Consider the following 21,134-nt stretch of genomic DNA (forward strand, 5'->3'; position numbering starts at 1 on the left):
CTTTAAAAAGATCTTTATTGACATTTTAAAGGAATTTGGGGAAGAAACCACCCTTAATCAAAGTCTTTGAATTGGAACATTGGATATCTACAAGACAGTGATTTCTACTAAAAAAGGAGAATGTGGATCAGATCTTTTTTCCTAAACACCCTCATCCTTATCTTTTCTCCACCCTGTTACCAATCAGCAGTCCATAAAGGCTTGCCCTTTCCATCATTACCTTCAGGAAAGAGCCATTCCTGACTTTTACGAATTAAATAGCATCTCTAATTTTTCACCCAGGTTACCAATGCTTAACCAGAACGCAAGCCAGAAACTTGGGAGTCACCCTGACTTCTCTCTTGAATTCATCATGCACATACCACAGGTCACACCAAGTTCTCAGTCGTATCAATCCCCTCCTGCTCACCGGCCACCGCTGTGGGGTAAAATCCTCCGAAGTGATCCCCTGCCTTCCTTAAATATATCCTCCACATAGCAGGCAGAATGTCCTCAAACTTGAAAGTGAAAGGAGCCTTAAAAGCCATCTACTCCCAAACCCCTCGATTTACAAATGAGGAAAAAGGAGAAGTGACCTTCTCTCAGTTGAAGGCAATAAATTCAAACAAGGTCCTCCTAACTGTCTCATATCTCTAATTTTTCTAGACACTAACATCAATTCTGGAAGCAGAAGACCTACAAAGTCAAGAGCGTCTCTCTCTTTCCATTCGATGTATACTTTGGATGGACTGTACGCTTTATTAATATGTATCAATAAAATTGATTTTTAAAAAACTAGTCACTCTATCCTTTTAGAAAAGGCAATGACAAATCTGACTTCTCATAAACTGAGTGGTATCTACCAGAAAAATTCAGTCCCTGATAGTTCCATTTAACATTTTAACTGATACTCTTCCCCTTAAAAATTGGTTAATTTAAATATCAAAAACAGGGAGTGGATATGGCTCAAGGGGGTTGCACACCTGCCTCCCACATGGGAGGCCCCAGGTTCGGGTCCTGAAGAAAAAACAGAAACAAACAACAAGCAAAACAAACCAAAAAACCCACTCAGGGAAGTAGGTGTGGCTCAGTGGTTGAGTGCTGGCTTCCCACATAGGAAATCCCAGGTTCATTCCCCTGCCCCGATTCCTTAAAAAAAAAAAAAGTCAAAATGCCAAAAATCCCTCCAAGGTAAGCCTTTCAAGGCTTAACTTTCAATAACTAGGACTGGGACAAAGCATGGATCCCCTGGTCAATAGTTGGGATGGCCTAGGCCAGCTGCTGCCCTTGGTGCCTGTTCACTGCTCCAGCTGAAAGACGCAAATAAAACAGACAGGAGAAAGTAAATAGAACTCATTCAAATTTTATGGAAAGAATCATGAAAAATACCACAACATGTGAAATCGCATTGCCAGGACACAAAGAAAGGCAGGAGTTAGGTATGCAATGACTTTAAAAGGCAAAAGTGAAATTCAAATTCCCCGACAGTATATACATACTCAAATACATGCAAGGGCTTCAAAATTTTCTCTTTGAATACAGTAAATGTGGATTCTGGATCAACATTCCTTGTTTTGCTAAAAATTATGTTCCTATTTTTAAAAATTCTGAAGGCAGAGGGTGTAGCTCAGTGGCTGAGAGCCTGCTTCACATATTCAAGGTCCCAGGTTCAATCCCCTGTACCTACTAAAAAAAAAAAAAAAAAACTCTGGAGATAGGGAAGGAAGGAATGGTATAAACCATAAAGCCTTTCTACAGGAACTTTTGTTTTTCTTTCAGGTTTAAAACAAAGTATGTCATTCTTTTGATCCAATAAACTTATTTTCAGAAAATCCTAACTTACTATTCCTTACAATTTATATTCAGACGATATAAAGTTCACTTTGGCAAGTCAGAATCATGACATGAACATCTTTCCTTGAACTAATAACTTCAGGACTCGTAAAGAGGAGGGAAGCACATGATTTCCAAATGTGAAAAGGTCCTATTTCAAGCCAACCACGATGACAGTCCAACATAAATATGCCTAAGCACCAGCAAAAAAAAAAAAAAAAAGAAAATAGTAGAAACTGTTTTGGAAATTCTCTAGTTTATACGAGGTATAAAAAACCATAATACTACTCTTTCTTACCTATTTCAAAATACTAAGGGCTTAAAAATCCAACCAAAGTTGTTAAAAATTTCCAGTATTAATATGATATAGTCTATTCCAATTATAACAAACTCCAACAGGTTGTCTGAATTGTCTTGCTGTACTGGCTTTTGGCCATATACAACACTACCATATTAGTAGTTTTAATCATTAAAGATTACTGTCATTGTTATGACATTTACTGTCCTCAGAATCCTGCTCTGTGGCACAGCGAAAAGAGCAATAAAAGAGAACTCCGGAGACCTAGATTCTAGACCTGTCCCCACTCCACTAGTAGCCAACTCTAAATTCCAGGCACAGTTCTGAACCTTTCGGAAATTCAGTTTCCTCATCTGTAGGTGGACTAAGTGGCCTGCTCCCTTCCAACTCTAAATCCCGTCCCACAGGGCAACTGTCTCCCACTAGATTCTCAACTTGAGAAGGTGCTACATACCACCAATTTGGTGTTTGCTATTCTACAATTAACTTTTAATTTAAAAACAAAAAGGGATCATTTTCTCCTTTGCCGATTCCATTCAACTCAACCCACCCACCAACTATTCTGTTGTGAAGCCAAAGAGCCACTCCTCCTCTTCTCCTACATCACTTCCTCTTACTCACTTCCCAAGATGACTCTCCTCCCTCCCAGTCCCACAACTCATCCTTCCTTCTTAACCAACCTCATCTATCAACTATCCTCACGGGTCATTAGAGGCAGCCTAAGAAGAAGCGGCTTCAAATTCATCTCAATTTGAATGCAGGAACCAGCGTTCCAAATCCACGAACTGGCATCAAGTTCCCCTCTTTCCCTAAGGATGGGCCATCCCCTGAAGCACCAAAACTCTTCAGGCGCTGCTTTGTAACAGTCCCCTTGGCTCAAATTTCTCCCTAGGTCAGAGGTCAGGATTATTGCTAAACTTCTTTCTTGCCGGGAGACAACATCAAAGTTACCTGTCAACAAGAACAGCAAGAAAGGAAGAAAAGGACCTAAAAGCAGGGGAAGGGGCCCTAAGATGAGGAGAAAAGAAGGAGGGCCTGCCGGGGAGAAAAAGTGGGGAGGAAGGCTGCGAGGGTCAAAAAGAGGGGAAGGGGGCACAGAAGGAAGCAACCCACTCCCACCCCTCTAGGGCGGCCAAGACAGGGCAAGGCACAAAGTTCTGTCCCAACTTTGAGAGCAGTCTGAAGAAATAAAGCCTCCCCGTAAGTAGATAAAATATATTTCTCTCTTCATCAGTTCCCTCGCCAAGAGCCCGCAGGCTCCAGGGCGGCCCGGGAGGGTCCCGAAGGAGGGCGCCCCTCCCTCCACAGCCCGGGCCCGGCCCCAGGGAAGCCCGCAGAACCCCGCGGCCCTGCGGGGAGGCCGGGCCTCCGACCCGCGTCGGCTCGCCCGCCCGGCCCGGCGCGGACCCCGAGCCCCGAGCCCCGAGCCCCGAGCCCCGAGCCCCGAGCCCGGCCTTACGTGTTGTCCTGGTTGAAGTTGGCGAAGAGCAGCTGGCCGGAGCCGGCCTCGCCGCTCTGACTGGCCAGGTTCATGGCTGCGGCGCGCGGCGGTCGGGTCGGCCCGGCCGGCGTCTCACGCACGGAGGGGCGGGTCGGGCCGCGCTCAGGATCGGCGCCCGGCCCCGGTCCCCGCCTCGACCGCCGCCACTCGCTGCTCGGGATTCAACCGCCGCCTCATCCCGACCCCTCTCTTGTTTATGCTCCTGAGCCGGGGCTCCCTGCGCGCCTGCGCGGCACCGCCCCCTCCGGGCACGGCTTCCCAGTGCGCATGCGTACGGCGGAGGTCCCGCCCCGTCCCCTCCGGCCCTGTCCAGGGTTCCTGTTAAACACGCACGCGTCGGGACGCGTGGGGCGCGCTGGGCGAAGCTGGCGGGCCTGTGGGAGGGGCGCGCATGCGCCTGGGGGAGGAGAGGCGGGCGCCTGCTCTCTAGGTACCCGCTGGGATTGTGTTGATGATGAAACGGCCCTGAGTGGGGGAGATATTTAAATAAGCAGACAATCACAAAGCCAGGGAGCCAAAGAGAGCGCGTGATGAGGTCACCCAACCTCGATCTGGGGGACAGCTTCCTGGAGGACATGGCAGCCTGAAATTTTGATGTCCGTGCGGCCCTGGAAGGTCTTGGAGAAAGACCCTCAACCGAGGGTGGGGGGTTCTTGACACTAGGGAGAAGAAATTCAAGGACTAGTCTTGTAATAGCAAGAGAATTTAATGTAGAGCGAAAGTACACACTCAGGAAGCGTGCGGGCCTGCTCGTACCAACCAGCCGCACGTGTGCGTTTTGCAGAGTCGTCTCATAAACGCTCAGGGCCTTTTCCTCCTCCCTACTTAATGCAAAAGAGGCCTTGAGAGTTTTCCCTTTATGCAAAGGAGGGATTACAAACTATGCACCTCTGTATTCCTGCCTCGGCGAGTGGGAACTGCCCAGGGGAGGGGTCGGGGGCTGCGTGGTGAAGGGGTGAGGGCGGGCCTTTTGTCCTCTGCTATCTGCCAGCACCACGCCTTGGGCGGTGCACCAGGCCTCCGCGGGTGAGCCTCACCGCAGTTAGATACTCTCTGATGAGCAGTTAGATAGTCTCTGATGGTAATTTTTCCGTTGGGCCTCCTTCGTGGCGGGGCCTCCTCCAAGGCCGTTATCTCCCTCTTCCCACCCCTTTCCCTTCCTTAGGAGGGGACCAGCCTAAGCGGCTGGAAGCAGAGGTCTCTGGGTGAGTGTGACCTCCAGACACACTCAGGCTTAGAGCGGGTCCCAGGCACAAGATAGGACCTGGCTGGAGACATAGGAGGGGGCCTGCTCGTGCCGGGCGTTGGTGAGCTACATTCTGCAAGAAATTGAACACTGTCCTAAGAGCCATGGGCTGCTGTTGAAGGGACTTAGGCAGATGGATGGCATTTCTGGATTTCTGCTCTGGGAAACTGGTTCTAGCCAGAGCCTGGAACACATGGGAAATTGTTGAGGAAAGGATGGTCTTGTCAATTAAAGGCAACGGCTCAAATGTTTTATATATGGGCGAAAAGTTAACCTCAGCCTCCTACCTCACCCCCTACACAAAAATGAATTTGAGTGCTAGGATTTAGGACCCAGAAGAGAGAGGGACACACCCTAGGACTGACTGAGCTTTGACCCACAGATTTGGTCTGCTACATCCCTGAGCCCTTCCAGGCAGGTGGGGCCGTGTCATTATTTTCCTGGGGAGCCAGCAAGGGGCTAAAGAGATCCAACCCTCTCAGTCTCCCTCTCACTGACTGGGAATGGTTGTTGAGGATGCAGAGGGGAGAGGAATTATTCCCTACCCGAGAAAAGGGAGGGGGCTGCCAGCAAAGGTTGGGGAAGAGCTTCAGAGAAAGTTTGATTTCCCAGGCTCTGAAGAGCCCTGAGGCAAGATCCTTTGCCACAGTGTTGTGGTGAGTTTTGCAGCCAAAACACTCTGACCAGGTTTTGTTTTGGTTTGGTTTTTTAAAGATTTCTTTTTATTTATTTCTCTCCCCTTCCCACCCCCCTCACCCTCCCGCCCCAGTTGTCTGTTTTCTGTGTACATTCGCTGTGTATTCTTCTTTGTCTGTTCCTATTCTTGTCAGTGGCACCAGGAATCTGTGTCTCTTTTTGTTGCATAATCTTGCTGTGTCAGCTCTCCGTGTGTGCAGCGCCACTCCTGGGCAGGCTGCACTTTTCGTGTGGGGCAGCTCTCCTTACGGGGTGCACTCCTTTCACGTGGGGCTCCCCTACGTGGGGGACACCCCTACGTGGCATGGCACTCTTTATGCGCATCAGCACTGCACGTGGGCCAGCTGCACACAGGTCAAGGAGGCCCAGGGTTTGAACCCTGGACCTCCCATGTGGTAGGCAAATGCTCTATCTGTTGAGCCAAGTCCACTTCCCTCTGACCAGGATTTGAAATGAGAAGGCTGCCAAAGAGCACCATCTGCTGGCAGACCAAGGAAGTACATGTAGGGAAATTAAAAGTTTAATCCTTGGAAGCAGACGTGGCTCAACTGATAGTGCATCTGGCTACCATATGGAGGGTCCAGGGTTGGATCCTCAGGGCCTCCTGACCTGTGTGGTGAGCTGGTCCACGCACAGTGCTGCACACACAAGGAGTGCTGTGCCATGCAGGGGCACCCCCGTATAGGATTGCACCCCATAAGGAGAGCCGCCCTGTATGAAAAAAGTGCAGCCTACCCAGGAGTGGAGCTGCACACATAGAGAGCGGACACAGCAAGATGACGCAGCAACAACAAAAAAGAGATGCAGTTTCCCAGCACCACCAGATAATACAAGTGGACACAGAAGAACACAGCGAATGGACACAGAGCAGACGATGGGGGGAAGAGGAGAAAAATAAAATAAAATAAACAAATAAATAAAACATTCAATCCCCAGAACCTCCTTTGAAAAAATGTAAACAAGGTAAGCAAGGACCTCCCCGTGGCTGCCAGGGGTGCTCCAGACCTGCCCCACAGGCTTGCCAACAACTGGGCGGCCTCATCCCTGCCGCCAGCACCGCACAGTGCACCCACAGCCTGGCCCGGCCACCCCAAACTACCCACCTCCCCTGCTGCAGTGGCCAGTGTCTCCAGGCAGGCACCGCTGCCGTTGCTGCCACAACCTGAGCAGGAGCGGTGGGTCTGGAGCAGCGCAGGTAAACAGTGACAGGTCTGGCACCTGGGGTGGGGCCCAGTCTCACCAGGAGGCCCAAGCTGGGGACACTCTGGCCCCATGCTGTGCTGTTCACGATGCATGTCGGCCATCAGCATGGACCCCCAGAGAACAAAAGGACAAGACAATAAAGTACAAAATGGTTTATTGCATCAAAAGGATACAGTTCAGGACAATGACTTTGAGTCTTACCTTTCTGTACAGTCAAATCAGAGTAACAGCTGTCGCTCAACGACTGTCCCTACCTGTCCAGTTATTACCTGCCACCCATCAGTTTCCTTACTCCCTCAATGGAGCACCAGATCTACTGGAGGTGACACCCATCCCATACCTCACCGCCTACGGACAGCTCAGCAACAGAGTCCATCATTTCCTACATGATGCTGTTTTGGGGCAGCCTGGGGGTCTGGGGAACAATTTCTAGCCACACTGGTTTATTTTTTCCCCCAAAATCCTGCATTCTCAGCACGGGGAATGAGTGGATCTCAAGGGCACCTGCATTCAGCTTCTGGAAGCAGCTCCACCTACCCGCCCAGTTCTCTGGGCAGCACAGTTGTGAATGACAGATGGGTTTCCACTCTGACACTCTCAGCAAAGTCCCTGGAATGAACAGCCTGGAGCAGGCCATGGTGCGCCTGAAGATCAGGGACATCACGACCTCCACAGTCAAGACGGGGGGTCAGTTGTTAAGAGTGTGGCGATGACTGGCATTCTTTCCAGAAACAGTGGGGAAAACGTGACTGCCAGTTTTAAAACCAACCTTTTGGGCTGCCATTGCCTGCAAACTTGCAAAGCCACAGCCTAAAGTAAAAGCAAACAGTGGACCTGTGCTTGGAGGTGCTCTGCCCCCACTGCCTATAAAGCGTAGCATGGACATCAGCACCTGGGGTGATGAGGGGCCCATGACAAAGACCCCAACTCCCCGGCAGACCCACCCCCCGAGGCTGCCCCACTCCACAACAGAATGTCCAGCCCGCTGCAGCTCAGCCTCCTCCTTTGGCCCAACAACAGGATCAGAACCCTAGCAGTGACCCCAGACCCACTGGGTAGCCCCCCTTAACAGAAACACAGCTTTTGGGCAGAGCAGAGGTGAGATAAAAAACATTAGAGGTATATGACGGCAGACTCAAAATGACAGAAGAAAGAATATGTGATGTAGAAGAAACAACCGCTGAAATTGAAGAATAGAGAGAAAAGAATGGAAAAAGATGAACAGGGACTCAGGGAGTTGACTGATAACACAAAGCGCAACAACACACACGTCAAGGGAGTTCTAGAAGAAGAGGAGAAGGGAAAAGGGGAAAAAAGAGTACTTGAGGAAATAATGGCTGAAAATTTCCCAATTCTCACAAAAGAAATGAATTCACATGTCCAAGAAATGCAGCATACACCAATGAGAATAAATCAGAATAAACTTACTCCAAGACACATACTACTCAGAATGTCAAAGATAAAGGGAGGAGTCCGAGCTCAGCAAGGGAAAAGTAAACCATAACATACAAGGGACCCCCAGTAAGACTTAGTGTGGATTTCTCATCAGGAACCATGGAGGCAAGATGACAGTGGTATGATACAATTAGGATACTGAAAGAGAAAAACTGCCAGCCAAGAATTCTTTTATCAGCTAAATTGTCCTTCAGATATAAAGGTGAGTATAAAAGAATCACAAATAAAAAAGACTCCAACTTTATAGGAAGTATTAAAGGGAGCCTTACAGACTGAAAGAAAAGAACAGGAGAGGGAAGTTTGGAGGAGAGTGCAGAAGACAAGACTAGCAGAAAGGAGAACCAGAAGAACAAAAAGACAGATAAAAATAAGATGTGACATATGAAAGCCAAAGAATAAAATGATAGAAGCAAACAATGCATTTACCGTCATCTCACTGAATGTGAATGGATTAAATTTCCCAATCAAAAGACATAGGCTGACAGAATGGATTAAAAAACAAACAACCACCACCACCAACAACAAAAACACTAGCCATCTATATGCTGCCAATAAGAGACTCACCTTAGACCCAGGGATACAAATCAACTGAAAGTGAAAGGTTGGGAAAAGATACTCACACAAACAGTAACCAAAAAAGAGCAGGGGTAGCTTCACTAATATCAGGCAAAGCAGACTTTAAATGAAAAAAAAGTTATAAGAGATACAGAGGTCAAGGCAGATGGCTCCAGACTTTGGTGCCTTACCAGTGTGCCCTACTTTGGAGTTTGTGCTCCTGAGTGTGACAGAGTTGGACTCAGATGTGACTTCTCTACACATGCCTCTTCTGTCCCTTTTATTGAACTTGTGGTTGGCGCTGGGGTTGACAGGTGTATGTCCAAGAGACTTGAATCTCTGGGCTGTTCATATGCCATCTGGGCCCTGAGCCTCAGCGGAGTTGCAACTCTCCAGTTCATTGGACTCACCCAGGACAGCTAGCAGGAGGTGAGGATGGTCAACAACCACACCAAGGAACAAGACAGTCTACTACTGCAAGCAGGAGAGTCCCGCCCATCAGCCATGTAGGATCGAAGCTCCCTCTCATTCCATTATGGAACTTACTGGTATTCTACTACAGACTTATTGTGATTAGCAATGGAAGAAATTATATCACTGATGTGGAGACTGTGGCCACTGGAGTTGCTGAAGGCAGGGAGAGGGAAAAAGAGGTGTGATATTGTAAAAACTGAAGGGAGAAATAGACATCGCTACAATAATAGTTGGGTTATACATTCTTCTCAAGTGCCCATGGATCTTCCTTCAGGATACTTGGAAACTTCAACACGCCTCTTATATCATTAGATAGAACAACTAGACAGAAGATCAACAAGGAAACAGATAACTTGAACAATATGATAAATGAACTATACATAACATATTTATACAGAACATTGTATCCCATATCAGTAGGTTATACATTCTTCTCAAGTGCCCATGGATCTTTCTCCATCATAGACCACATGTTAGGTCACAAGGCAGGTCTCAATAAATATAAAAAGATTGAAATTATACAAAGAAACTTCTCAGATCATAATGGAATGAAACTAGAAGTCAATAATAAATGGGAGGAAAGCAGATATGGCTCAAGTGATTGGGCTCCTGTCTACCATATGGGAGGTCCAAAATTTGACTCCCAGGGCCTCCTGGTGAAGGCAAGCTGGCCCATGTGGCAATCTGGCCCGAGCAAAGCACTGGCCTGCACAGCAAGCTGGCCCTAGAGGAGAGCTGACCCAACAACAAAAAAAGACACAGAGGAGAAATAATAAGAGATGCAGCAGACCAGGGAGCTGAGGTGGTGCAAAGAGATTGAGCACCTCTCTCCCACTCTGGAAGGTCCCAGGATCAGTTCACGTGCCACCTAAAGTGAAGACAGAGAAGAATGCACAGCAAATGAACATAGAGAGCAGACAATGGGGGGGGGGGGGTAAATAAATAAATAACAAATGGGAGGAGAGCAGATGTAGCTCAAGTGGTTGAGCACCTTCTTCCCACATAAGTGTTCCTGGGTTCGGTTCCAGGTGCCTCCTAAAAAAAAAAAAAACAATCAACAAGGAAAACAAATGAGAAAACCAACTCAAGGGAGCTGATGTGGCTCAATGGTTGAGCAGTGGCTTCCCACATACATGGTCCTGGTTCCATCCCCAGCCCCCAGAACCTCGAAAAATAATAATTATAGATGAAAAAGGGAGAAATTAGTGAATGTGTGGAGGCTGAACTACATACTCCTGTATGATCAATGAGCCAAAGAAGAAATTGTAAGAGAAATTAGTAAATATATTGAGATGAATGAAAACAAGAACACAACCTAACAAAACTTATGGGATACAATGAAGGCAATCCTGAGGAAAATTTATAGCCCTAAATGTCTATATCAAAAAGAATAAAGATGGGAAGTGGCGATGCACACAAGGAGTGCCATGCCTTGCAGGGGCGTCCCCCATGTAGGGAAGCCCCACACACAAGGAGTGCACCCTGCAAGGAGAGCCACCCCACGCAAAAAAAACACAGCCTGCCCAGGTGTGGTGTTGCACACATGGAGAGCTGATACAGCAAGATGATGCAACAAAAAGAGACACAGATTCCCAGTGCCACTGACAAGAATCCAAGCGGACACAGAAGAACACTCATAGCAATGAATGGACACAGAGAACAAACAACCGGGGTGGGGAGAAGGAGAGAGAAATAAATAAAAATAAATTTAAAAATATAAAACAAAAACCTCATGCTATCTCTTAAAAAAAAAAAAAAAGAATAAAGAGCTAAAATCAAAGAGTGAACTGAACAACTGGAGAAATTAGAAAAAGAACAGAAAACCATTCCCAAAGCAAGCAGAAGAGAAATAATAAAAATTAGAGCAGAGCTATATGAAATTGAGAACAAAAAGTGATAGAGAAAATCAACAAAACCAAAAACTGGTTCTTGTAGAAAATCAATAAAACTGATAAATCCCTAGCTAGAATAACAAAGGAAAAAAGAGAGAAGATGCAAATAAATACAATAAGAAAGGAACGAGGGAATTTATGACTGGCTTCACAGAAATCAAAGGGATCATAACAGGGTAGTATGAGAAATTGTATGCCAACAAACTATACAACCTGGATGAAATGGACAAATTCCTAGAAATGCACAAACAACCTACCTTGACTCTACAAGAACTACAGGAACTCAACAAGCAAATCACAAGTTAAGAGATTGAATCAGTCATCAAAAATCTCCCAACAAAGAAAAGTCCAGGACCAGATGGCGTTACTGGTGAATTCTACCAACATTTTAAGAAGAATTAACACCAATCCTGTATTTTATTTTATTTATTTATTTAAATTTTTTGAGGTACAGGGGCCAGGGATTGAACATGGGACCTAGTTTGTGGGAAGCTGGCACTCAACCACTGAGCCACATTTGCTCCCCATCAATCCTGTTTAAACTCTTATTTTAAAAATTGAAGAGGAGGGAAAATTACCCAACACAGTTTATGAAGCCAACATCACCTTAATACTAAAGCCAGATTAAAACACTACAAGAAAAGAAAACTACAGACCAATCTCTCTAATGAACATAGATGCAAAAATTCTCAACAAAATACTTGCAAATAGACTCTAACAACATATTAAAATAATTATACACCATGACCAAGTGGGATTTATTCCTAGTGTGCAATGCTGGTTCAACATAAAATCAATTAAAGTAACACACCACATTGACAAATTGAAGGGGAAAAATCCTCATGATTATCATGATTGATGCAGAAAAGCCTGTCAACAAAATCCTGCATCTTTTCTTGATAAACACACTTCAGAAGACATGGATAAAAGGAATCCCTATCACATTCCTCAATATGATAAAGGGCAGATATGAAAAACCCACAGCCAACATCATACTCAATGGGGAAAAGTTGAAAGGTTTCCTTCTAAGACTGGGAAAAAGAAAGGATGCCTGCTGTCAACTGTTAGTTAGTATTGTGTTAGAAGTTCTAGCTAGAGCAATTAGACAAGAAAAAATATATAATGAAAGGAAAAGAGGGAGTAAAACTCTCACTATTTGCAGATGCCATGATTCTATATTTAGAAAATTCTCAAATATCTACAACAAAGCTACCTGAACTAATACACAAGTTCAGCAAAGTGGCAAGATACAAGATTAACATGCAAAAATCAGTAATGTTTCTGTACATTAGTATCAAACAATGTGACAAGGGAATCAGGGAAAACATTCCATTTACAATAGCAACAAAAAGATTCAAATACCTAGGAATCAATTTAACCAAAGATGTACAGGATCTATATTCAGAAAACTACAAGACAATGCTCAAAGAAATCAAAGAAGACCATTAAAAAAAATTGGAAAGCCATTCCATGTTCATGGATTGGAAGACTAAATAATGTGAGGATGTCAATTTTACCCAAACTGATTTATAGATTCACTGAAATACTAATCAATATTCCAACAGCCTACTTTACAGAAATAGAAAAGGCAATCACCAAATTCATTTGGAAGGGAACATGCACCCAAATAGCCTGAAGGATCCTAAAAAAGAAGAGCGATGTGGGAGGACACTCACTGCCTGGCCTTGAAACATGTTACAAGCCACTGTGGTCAAAAAAGCATGGTATTGGCATAAAGATAGACACATTGATCAGTGGAATAGAATTGAGATTCCAGAAATAGACCCTCACGTCTATGGTCAACTGGTTTTTGACAAACCCACCAAGCCCATTTTATTGGGACAAAACAGTCTCTTCAACAAATGGTGCTGGGAGAACTGATATCTAAAACAAAAAGAATGAAAGAGGACCCCTATCTCATTCTCTATAAAAGAATCAATGCAAAATGGATCAAAGACCTAAATGTAAAAGCCAGATTCATAAATCTACTTGAAGAAAATGTAGGGAAACATCTTAAAGACCTTGTGGTAGGTGGTGGTTTCTTGGGCCTTATACCCAAAGCACAAACAACAAAAGAAAAAATAAACAAACAGGATCTCCTTAAAATTAAACACTTTTGCACCTCAAAGGACTTTGTGGAAAACATGAAGAGTCAGCTGACACAATGAGAAAAAAATTTGAAAATCACAATCTGATAATGGTTTAATATCCTTGACATAGAGGGAGATCCTACAACTCAACAATAAAAATGGGCAAAAGACTTGAATAGATATTTGCCCAAAGAAGAAATACAAATGGTGTGTGTGTGGGGGGGTGGAAGCACAAGCAAAAGTGTTCAACATCGTTAGCAATTAGGGAAATGTAAATCAAACTACAATAAGATTTCATTTCAGGCCTAATAGAATGGTCACTACTAAAAAGACAGAAAACTACAAGTATTGGAGAGGATGTGGAGAGATAGAAGGCTTGTTCACTGTTGGTGGGAATGTAGAATAACACAGCCACTGTGGAGGACTTTTGGCAGTTCCTAAGGAAGTGAGTATAGACTTGCCACATGACCTGCCAATGCCATTGCTAGGTATATATACCCAGAAGAGCTGAGAGCAGTTACATGAACATCTGCACACCAATGTTCCTAGTGGCATTACTCACAACTGGCAAAAGATGGAAACAACCCAGGTGTCCATCAACCCTTAAATGGATAAACAAGTTGTGGTGTATACACACGATGGAATATTATGCAGCTGTAAGAAGAAATGAAGTCAGGAAGCATAAGACAACATGGATGAACCTAGAGGACGTTATGTTAAGTGAAGCAAGCCAGACACAAAAGGACAAATACTGTATGATTGCACTATTATGAACTAAATACATTGTGTAAACTCATGGAGATGTTAACTAGAATACAAGTTACCAGAAAATAGAATGAGGTTAGAGAATGAAAAGCTGAAGGTTAATTTGTACAGAACTTGTAAAAAGGCTTTTTGTTAACCTTTGGAAATAAACAGAAAAGGTGAAAGCACATCACAGTGTTTGTAACTAGCAGTGCTATTATATGGGGATGACAGCGGTTGAAAGGGAAAGTCTGAGGTCACGTATATAACTAGAAAGAAAGCTAAAAATGGTAACAGGGACTGTATAGCATAGTAAAACCTCATATGAAATATGAATATGGGTAATAGTGCTTATATAAGACTGCTCTTCTTTTAAACTGAACAAATATATGTTAATGTTACAAGATATTAATATCCGGCATAAAAAAACCAACAAACCCAAAACATTATGCTGAATGAAAAAAAAAAAAAAGACACAAAGTTCTACATAATGTATGATTCCATTTTTATAAATCAATTTAAGAAGATGGAATTAGATTAGTGGTTCTGTAGGGCTGGGGAAGAATAGAGGGAAGGAGAGGTGACTGCTAAGGGGTGTGGAGTTTTCCTTTTGGAGTAATGAAATTGTTCTAAAATTATATGTGGTGATGAATGCACAACACTCTGATCATACTAAAAGCCGTTGATTGTGCACTTTGGATGGATTGTGTGGTATGTGAATATATCTTAATAAGACTGCTTTTTAAAAAAAATGTTTGTAGACCTAAATGTTTTTTTTTTTAAGGTTTATTTATTTATTTATTTATTTCTCTCCCCTCCTCCCCACCCCCGCCCCGGTTGTCTGCTCTCTGTGTCTATTTGCTTGGTCTTCTTTGTCCGCTTCTGTTGTTGTCAGCAGCACGGGAATCTGTGTTTCTTTTTGTTGTGTCCTCTTGTTGTGTCAGCTCTCTGTGTGGGTGGCGCCATTCCTGGGCAGGCTGCCCTTTCTTTCGCACTGGGCGGCTCTCCTTACAGGGCGCACTCCTTGCGCGTGGGGCTCCCCTACGCGGGGGGCACCCCTGTGTGGCACGGCACTCCTTGCGCGCATCAGCACTGCTCATGGGCCAGCTCCACACGGGTCAAGGAGGCCCGGGCCTTGAACCGTGGACCTCCCATGTGGTAGACGGACGCCCTATCCACAGGGCCAAGTCCGCCACCTGTAGACCTAAATGTGAAAGGTTTCTCAACACCAGACAGTGGTTGCCAGGGCCTGGAGGGCAGGGGGAATGGGGAGCAGCTGCTTAATGGACTTTACTTTGGGGTGGCAAAATTGTTTTTTAAAGATTTATTTTTATTTCTCCCCTCCCCGTTGTTTGCACTGGCTGTCTGCTCTCTGTGTTTATTCATTGTGTGCTCATCTTCTTTTTTAGGAGGCACCGGGAACCAAACCTGGGACCTGCCATGTGGGAGGAAGGCGCCCAATGGCTTGCGCCACCTCTGCTCCCCACTTGTGTCTCTCATTGTGTTTCCTCATTGTGTCTCTTTCTTGCTTCATCTCATTGCATCATCTCATTGCATCAGCTCGCCATCTTGCTTGTCTTCTTTGGGAGGCACCACCAACCGAACTCAGGACCGCCTGTGTGGTAGGCAGCTGCCCAACTACTCGAGCCAAATCTGCTTCCCAAAAAATGTTTTGGAACTGGATAGGTGGTTGTACAACATTGTGCATGTACCAAGTGCCACTCAGGTATTAATTAATTAATCACTGAATGGTTCATTTTATGCTATGTAATTTCACCTCAAATTTTTTTTTTTTAAAGAATAGACAAGGCTGGGAGGTGGTAAGGCCCTTGTTACTGGAGCAAGCGGGGCTGGCTGGGACCTGGCAGGGACAACTCACTGCACGAGGTTTGGGTTCAGGCTGGGGCAGGTTCTCAGTGACCAGCCTGGGGACATCGTGAGCCAGACTGACTCCTGGTCTCCTGGGGCCCAGCTGGCCTTCGGACCCTGCATGCCCTGCCCTTGCTCTTCACAGCTGCCTCCTACAGACTTTGCAAGGAGCAAGCTAGTATCTTCTGGTTGAAAGCAAGTTCAATGCCAGCCGATCAGTGGTGCAAGCATGAACTCTGGTAATGTTTTCCTGATTATAAATATAAGAGGAGGCTCAATGTAGAAAACGCTGGCAAAACTAGCATAACAGAGAGCAGCAACCCAATGGTTAATGCATTGGCGAATTTCCTTCTGGCTGTTTTTCTAACCTGGGGATCATTCTAGAAATTTCCACTGGCAGATTGCAATTTCCTCAAACCCAGGAAATTTTATTTGTGATCTATAAATACTTGATCGAATCGGCGAATGGATAGAAGGAATTAAAAGTCTTTTTCTCGTTTTGCCAGCACGGCCACATGGTCCCAGGGGATGTATTAATATTTAGAATCTGGTATCTAAAGACACTTTTGTCCTGGGTTTTTTTTGAAAAGCCCTATACTCTTCAGAGTGTCCCCGTCTAGAATCTCAATTTGCCTCTGAGCTGTGAACTGGATTTACTCACACAAGCCTGGGTGTGTTTTCTGTTCTTGCCTTTCCAAGTTGCGCCCTCTTCTTTGCTGACGGGTGGTTCTGTTTACTGTGGACACCCCGGCTCCCCGGCGCGCAGTCCGCTCTACTGAGCGGCCGAGGCACGGGGACCTCGCCCCGCTGCACCCCTTGGCCGGGCTGCTCCTCCCTTCCTCTCTGCTGCTCCCCATCTCAGGCCTGGGCCTGCTGCCCCCAAAAGAGGGGTGATGGCCAGGGCCCCAGGAGGGACCCCCTCAGCCTGCAAAAGTGTCCCCGAAGGTGACGGACCAGGGAGGACGGCGACCACCAGGCTGAGGGATGCCACTCGGGGAACTCGGCCATTTCTGGCCGTCGAGGAGTCCCTGGTCACAAGGCTGAAGTGTGTGCAAGTGGAGGGAGCTCAGTGGTTGAGCGCCTGCTTCCATGGGCCAGGTCCCGGGTTCAATCCCCCAGACCTCCTAAAAACAAAAAAGCTTGGAGTGTGTTCCCCAGCCGGTGGGCAAGGGTCCCAGGAGATCCTAGCGAGAAGGCCCAGCGCCGGCCGGGGCAATGCGAGGCCGGGCTAGGACACTGGCTCTCCCGGGGTGAGGCATTTTTGGTTGTCACGTGGGCATCTTGCCCACAGTGGCGGCCGGGGGTCCTGCTGAGGGTCCTGCAGGGGACAGGACAACCCGTCCCCACCCCACCCCCCACCTCCCAAAAAACGAAGAAGAACCATCCAGCCCCAAACGCCACAGAATTGCACCTGGGAAGCCCAGGCCTAGAGGCGGAGCCTGCAGGGCCGGGGGTCCCCTGGAGGGTGGGGGAGAGGCCAGGGAGGCTTGGCTGTGAGCACACAGACCCCACCTGGACAGACCCAAGGGAGTTCACGTACCGTGAACCCGCCCTAAAAGGGGCTGGCGTGCAGATCCCCGGATGAGCCTGGGCACGTGATGCTGAGCGGAAGAAGCCCTCGCAGGACAGATTGCGAATGATTCCTCCAACGTGAGAGTCCAGAACAGGCGCGTGCACACGGACAGAAAGCAGACGGGTGGTCCCCTCCGGCTGGGGGGCGGGCAGGGTGGTTATACCGAAAGGATCAGGGTCTCTTGTTTTGTTCTGGTTAAATTTCCGCTTACCCCCTCTCCATAGAACTGCCAAAAATATTTACGATCCCTGCAAAGAATTAATTTCTACAGTCCTTTTCCCTCTTTTATTTCTTAGGGGAAAAGAAACAGAACTACAAATTTAGACAGCATATACTACATTTCTTCAGATGGCTTTACAAATAAAATGCTTGGGAAAGTGGACAATAGAATAATACTTCCTTGTAGAATCAACACATACATGAAAAATAGCATACGAGTACTTGAGGCACATCCGTTCCCCGAGCATCCTTTCTTGACAAAATTACTTGGAAATACAGGAGTAGAAGGAAAATTCCTCAATATTTAAAAAGGCATATATTAAAAACCCACAGCCAATATTGTACTCAATGGGCAAAGGTTGAAAGCCTTCCTTCTAAGATCAGGAACAAAACAAGGATGCCCACTGTCACCATTGTTAGTCAACATTTTGCTGGAAATTCTAGCTAGAGCAATTGGACAAGAGGAAAAAAAGGCATACAAATGGGAAAAGAAGAAGTAAAACTCACTATTTGCAGACACATGATCATATATTTAGAAATTTCTGAAATGTCTGCAACAAAGCTATTTGAGCTAATAAACAATTGCAGCAAAGTGGCAGGATAGAAGATCAACATGCAAAAATCACAGGAAGCGGACTTGGCCCAGTGGTTAGGGCGTCCATCTACCACATGGGAGGTCTGCAGTTCAAAGCCCCGGCCTCCTTGACCCGTGTGGAGCTGGCCCATGCGCAGTGCTGATGCGCACTAGGAATGCCATGCCACGCAGGGGCGCCCCCTGTGTCGGAAAGCCCCACACACAAGGAGTGCGCCCCGTAAGGAGAGCGTGAAAGAAAGGGCAGCCTGCCCAGGAATGGCGCCACACACACGGAGAGCTGACACAACAAGATGATGCAACAAAAAGAAACACAGATTCCCGTGCCGCTGACAACAACAGAAGCAGTCGAAAAGAACATGCAGCAAATGGACACAGAGAACAGACAACTGGGGTGGGGGAAAGGGGAGAGAAATAAATAAAAAATAAGTCTTTAAAAAAAATGCAAAAATCAATAATATTTCTATATATATATACTAATAGTGAACAATGTGAGGAGGAAATCAGAGAAAAAAACTCCATTTACAATAGCAACAAAAGACTCAAATACCTAGGAATCAATTTAACTGAATATATAGAGGACCTATATTCAGAAAACCACAAAACAATGCTAAAAGAAGCCAATGAAGACCTAAACAAATGGAAAGACATTCCATGTTCATGGATTGGAAGGCTAAATATCGTGAAGATGTTAATCTTACCCAAACTGACTTATGGGCTCAATGCAATACCAAACAAAATTCTAACAGCCTACTTTACAGAAATATAAAAGACAATTACCAAGTTCATTTGGAAGGGAAAGTGCACCCCAAAAGCCCAAAGCATCCTAAAAAAGAAGAGCGATGTGGGAGGACTCCTATTACCTGACCTCGAAACATATTACAAAGGTACAGTGGTCGAAACAGCATGGTATTAGCATAAAGAGTGACACATCGATTGGTGGAATAGAATTGAGAGTCCAGAAATAAACCCTTATCTCTACAGTCAACTGGTTTTGACAAACCTACCAAGTTCATGTTAATGGGACACTCTCTTCAGCAAGTGGTGCTGGGAGAACTGGATATGCATAACTGAAAGAATTAAAGAGGACCCTATCTCACTCTCTTTTTTTTTTTTTTAAAGATTTATTTATTTATTTATTTCCCCCCCTCCCCCGGTTGTCTGTTCTCTGTGTCTATTTGTTGCGTCTTGTTTGTCCGCTTCTGTTGTCGTCAGCGGCACGGAAGTGTGGGTGGCGCCATTCCTGGGCAGGCTGCACTTTCACGCTGGGCGGCTCTCCTTACGGGGTGCACTCCTTGCGCGTGGGGCTCCCCTACGTGGGGGACACCCCTCCATGGCACGGCACTCCTTGCGCACATCAGCACTGTGCATGGGCCAGCTCCACACGGGTCAAGGAGGCCCAGGGTTTGAACTGCCAAGGAGGCCCAGGGTTTGAACTGCGGACCTCCCACATGGTAGACGGACGCCCTAACCACTGGGCCAAGTCCATTTCCCCTATCTCACTCTCTATACAAGAATCAACTCAAAATGAACCAAAGACCCAAATGTAAAAGCCAGCACCATAGAACTACTAGAAGAAAATGTAGGGAGACATCTTAAGATGTTGTGGTAGGCAGTGGTGTCTTGGATCTTATACCCAAAGCAAAAGCAACAAAAGAAAAAATAGATAAATGGACCTCCTCAAAATTAAGCACTTTTACTCCTTAAAGGATTTGTCAAAAGGGTGAAAATGCATCCAACTCAATAGGAGAAAATATTTGGAAATCACATATCTGATAATGGTTTAATATCCATAATATATAGAGATGCTACAACGCAACAATAAAAAGACAGATGACCCGACTCAAAAATGGGCAAAAGTCTTGAATAGACATCTGTCCAAAGACGAAATACAAATGGCAAAAACAAAAATACCACGAGGGGAGTCGATGCGGCTCGAGCAGCTGGGCTCCTGCCTCCCACAGGGGAGTCCCAGGTTTGGTTCCCACTGCCCCCCGAAGAAGACGAGCAGACACAGCCAGCAGGCACAGACGACAGAGAGCAAGCTCAGACAGGGAGCAGACAGAGGAGGGGGCCATCTTGGGGAGGGGCAAAATAAATAAAACAAACAAAATCTTTTTAAAAACTACATGAAAAAATGTCCAACATCACTAGCAATCAGGGAAAGGCAAAGCAAAATTACAGTGAGACACCATTTCACACCTATCAGAATGGCTACTATTACAAAGAAAACTACAACTGTTGGAGACGATGTGGAGAGATAGGAACACTTATTCCCTGTTGGTGGGAATGCAGAATGGTGCAGCCACTGTGGAGGACTGTTTGGCAGTCCCTAAAGAAGCTGAATATAGACTTGCCACATAACCCTGCAATATATACCACTACTGGGTATATACCCAGAAGAACTGAGAGCAGTGACAGGAACAGACAGCTGCACGTGATGTTCATAGCAGCGTTATTCACGATTGTCAAAAGTTGGAAACAACCCAGGTGTCCAACAGATGAATGGATAAACAAACTGTAGTCCATTCACACACTGGAATACTATGCAGCTGTAAGAAGAAATGAAGTCGTGAAGCATATGACAACATGGATGAACCTGGAGGACATTATGTTGAGTGAAGCAAGCCAGACACAAAAGGACAAATACTGGATGTCTTCGAAATTGAGCAAATGTATGTTAATACTGTAAGATGTAAATATCTGGCACACACACACACAAAAAGCCATTATGGTAAGTGAAAGAAAGCAGACACAGTATTGCATCTTGTATGATTCCATTTATAAAAAATGTAAATATAAATCAATTTTATAAAGATTATAAGAAAGAAATCTTCTAGAAGAAAATAAGATTTACCCAATTGTAAAGAAGAAAATAATTTATTCTCAGTCTTGCAAGAAGGGACGCACAACCA

The 21,134-nt window shown here is 45.6% G+C and overlaps 1 protein-coding gene and 1 pseudogene across 1 annotated transcript in view; one reads left to right on the plus strand and one right to left on the minus strand.

Annotated features, from left to right (window-relative positions):
* WIPI2 (WD repeat domain, phosphoinositide interacting 2) overlaps positions 1-3,861 on the minus strand; it is a 35,967-nt gene extending 32,106 nt beyond the window's left edge. The window contains exon 1 of the mRNA XM_058285732.2: positions 3,570-3,861. Coding sequence (XP_058141715.1) covers positions 3,570-3,643 — 74 coding nt within the window. The 5' untranslated portion in view covers positions 3,644-3,861. The remainder of the gene's footprint in view (positions 1-3,569) is intronic.
* Positions 3,862-6,846: 2,985 nt separating this feature from the next.
* Positions 6,847-21,134, plus strand: part of LOC101446765 (YTH domain-containing family protein 1 pseudogene) — a 37,392-nt pseudogene continuing 23,104 nt past the window's right edge.

Source organism: Dasypus novemcinctus, chromosome 23, assembly GCF_030445035.2.
Source record: "Dasypus novemcinctus isolate mDasNov1 chromosome 23, mDasNov1.1.hap2, whole genome shotgun sequence".
NCBI lineage: Eukaryota > Metazoa > Chordata > Mammalia > Cingulata > Dasypodidae > Dasypus > Dasypus novemcinctus.